The sequence below is a fragment of the Halichoeres trimaculatus genome, unplaced genomic scaffold (assembly GCF_033239565.1).
Source record: "Halichoeres trimaculatus isolate MK-OKI-2021-1 unplaced genomic scaffold, fHalTri1.1 fHalTri1_scaffold_17, whole genome shotgun sequence".
Lineage (NCBI taxonomy): Eukaryota > Metazoa > Chordata > Actinopteri > Labriformes > Labridae > Halichoeres > Halichoeres trimaculatus.
In genome coordinates this window covers 20,832,233-20,835,174 of record NW_027437195.1, presented here as the reverse complement: position 1 = coordinate 20,835,174, position 2,942 = coordinate 20,832,233, and the positions used below count along the sequence as shown (strand labels likewise).

Below are 2,942 nucleotides of genomic sequence, written 5' to 3'. Positions count from 1 at the left end.
GCCTCGGCACCCATTCATCAGTGGACTTGGGCGTTGTACTCCGCATCTCATTTGCGGCGGGGCCAATTTCTCCATTTACAAACTCAGCTCGAGAAAAAATTGAAAGAATTCGCGTTTCTTTTACACCTTTGCCACATTTTTGCAAGCTCTCACACGTCCCTTTGCGGTCATTTCGGTTTCGGGCTGATTCCTCGGCTTCGGTTGGAGGAGGAGGTGTCTGCGTTTGAGTAGAGATTTTGGGAGGAAGCTTGCGGTCTTTGTTCATTCATTTTGATCGGTTGGGTTCCTTTGTTGTACCAAAAAGCATGGGAGCACAAATCTCCAAAACCGCTGGAAAAGAGGAGGCTGCGGTGGAAAAGCCAGCAGAAGGCGCAGCTGTTGCAGCAAAGTCAAACGGACAGGTAAATGAAGTTTTTAATATCTCAACCGTTACGCCCGTGCTGGGTTTTGTCTCATTTTTGCAATGTGTTGCGTCAATGGCGTGCTCCTTGTTCCCTGTAGCGCATCCCCACGCTCACCGGCATTTCAGGGAAAGTGGCCACATGTTAAATTTCACCGGCGAGTGAATTTTCTTTCAGTTTTCTCCACTTTGCATCTCAAACTAAATGAAAAAAGAGACATTTCTTCAAGAAACGTTCGAATTCATGCGTATATATATTCTTAATCCATCTTTTGAATATGAATGAGACAAGGCAGCACAACTAATCCCATTTATGTGTTAAATGACATAATTTTGGTCTTATTTTCGATTTAATTTAAGTAAAACTCATTGCAGTGAGGTTTTTCTGTCACAAAATGGTGAATTATTTGGTATTTTTGGTGGAAATGTGTGCTTACGGATTTGTGGCCGCTCTCACTGATGATGGTGGCATGGCCATTTTAAAAAACCACCACGCCTTTGTTGCCAGGTTCAAGAAAGAGACCATCTTCCTGCATGCATACCACCAATGAAATGAAAATTTGCAAATGTGTTTGAAGCAAATTGAAGGGATTATTTGGAAATTTGAAAAACAAACCATTTTTTATTGCTTTGGTTGTCAAAAGACGATGAAAAATACACCAAATTTCATCTGGTAACCAAAATCCTCACTGAACTCCCCCCTGCGGATCATGGTGGTACTGCAGTCTCACCAGCTAGCCTACTGCTGAGGGCCACAGATCTGTCGTCACTCTCTTAGTAACAGATGTTGCTGCAGTTTTAGGTCTTTTTTCCTATTGGTTGGTACTACAGGCTGAAATTGATTAAATACCAAAGCACGCCAGATTTTTTATGGGTTAGTCTTGCAGCCGCACATGCATATGTAGGCCAATGCTGACCTCAAATGCATGATTACAGACAGCAAAGGGTTCAAAATTCATTTCAAATGAAAAAGCATGGTGATATGAATAACCTAACATGAAAATTCTATTCTGCTTTTCTTCTAGGAGAACGGCCATGCCAAGACCAATGGGGATGCCTCCCCAGCTGCAGAGGAGGCCAACAAAGCTGATGTCCAGGCCAATGGCAGCACCCCTACTGAGGAAGCGCCAAAAGAAGATGGTGAGAAAGTAGAGGCTGCTGAGGCCAATGGTGAGAAGGAGCCTGCTGCCACAAACGGAGAAGCTTCTGCCAAGGCGGAGGAAGGCACTCCATCCACCAGTGAGGATGGAAAGCAGAAGAAAAAGCGTTTCTCCTTCAAGAAACCCTCCTTCAAGCTCAGTGGCTTCTCCTTTAAGAAGACCAAGAAGGAGTCTGAGGAGGCAGCAGAGGAGGGAGCAGCAGCAGCAGCAGAAGGAGGAGAGGAGAAACCAGCTGAAGGAGAGAAGGCCACATCCGAGGAAGCTGCTGCTGAGGAGGCCAAGCCCGCTGAAGCTGCTGAAGGAGCCAAGGAAGCTGCAGCTGAGGAGCCCAAAGCCGAGGAGGAGGTGAAGGCAGAGGAGCCGGCAGCAGCGGGAGGAGAGGAAAAACCAGCTGAAGCTTCACCTACTGAGCCAGAGACGGCAGCCAGCCCAGAGGCCGCTGCTGAGTAAATCCTAGGAATGAGGAATGAAGGAGGCGATGGAGCCCGTGTGAAGGAAATGCGAGGACTTGTCTAAAACCAGGGATTTTTTTTGTTCATTATTTTTGTTGGTGTTTGTTTACTATTCTGCAACCATCTCATCCATAATGACTGCAACGTCCTTGGCAGTGATGGACAGGAGGTGTACTGAAGAGTGTGCTGCTTCCTCACTGCTCATTGGTGCTTGCATTTGTGACGTGGGTGAGTGTGAAGGTGTGAATGTGAGTGTGAATGCTTTTCTACATGAAACCATGACTGTGTTGACACATACCTGAATTCGACATATTTTATCCAAGTATTTGGTGCTGGGCAATTGGATGTAGCAGCTCAAGCTGTGTCTGCAAGAATTGACACATTGTGATATTTAAAGGGAAAGTCCTAAACCAAGTCTTAAATGTTGTCTTTGCAGTGCACAGTTGTTTACAACTCTTAAACTCAATGCTCCTGTGGACACAAACCATTCCTGAATGATCTAGATTTAGTGAACTGTCTAAAACAATAGGTGCTCATCACTTCCCATTATTAGATCCCACCATTTCAAAACTCTGTAGTAATGCACGTTGTATAGACTTTGATATTACTGGTTTTATGACTGAGATGTACCTAAATGACTGAAGTTTTTAACAGATTACCCATTGTAAATGAAGTTTTCTTGTTTTTCACCATTTGTAAGATTGAATAAAATTGGGAGATGTTTTAAGCAAATTTTGGATCGCACTGTGATGACTGCAACACCACTTGACACCAGAAAAGAGACACAAATTTAGGGTCAGGGGTGCAATATTTGAACAGCATCTTTCTGTAAATAACGAGGCTCCACCGTATTAAACCTCAAATGTACCACAGACGTGTTATAGGTGTTACATTTATGTTGTGTGAGCACTACAGAATAAAGGATTTAAG

The 2,942-nt window shown here is 44.2% G+C and overlaps 1 protein-coding gene across 1 annotated transcript; it reads left to right on the top strand.

The window, feature by feature from the left end:
- Positions 1–62: 62 nt before the first annotated feature.
- marcksb (myristoylated alanine-rich protein kinase C substrate b) lies at positions 63–2,942 on the top strand. The gene is made up of 2 exons (XM_074691300.1): positions 63–401; positions 1,426–2,942. The coding sequence occupies exons 1-2, from the start codon at positions 306–308 to the stop codon at positions 2,008–2,010; spliced, it is 681 nt and encodes a 226-aa protein (XP_074547401.1). The 5' UTR covers positions 63–305; the 3' UTR covers positions 2,011–2,942.

What these genes read in the sequence shown, in the direction of transcription:
- marcksb (XM_074691300.1), top strand. Translation starts at nt 306, where the DNA reads ATGGGAGCACAAATCTCCAAAACCGCTGGAAAAGAGGAGGCTGCGGTG. An exon ending in CAGCAAAGTCAAACGGACAG is followed by an intron (nt 402 to 1,425) that starts GTAAATGAAGTT and finishes CTTTTCTTCTAG; the next exon opens with GAGAACGGCCATGCCAAGAC.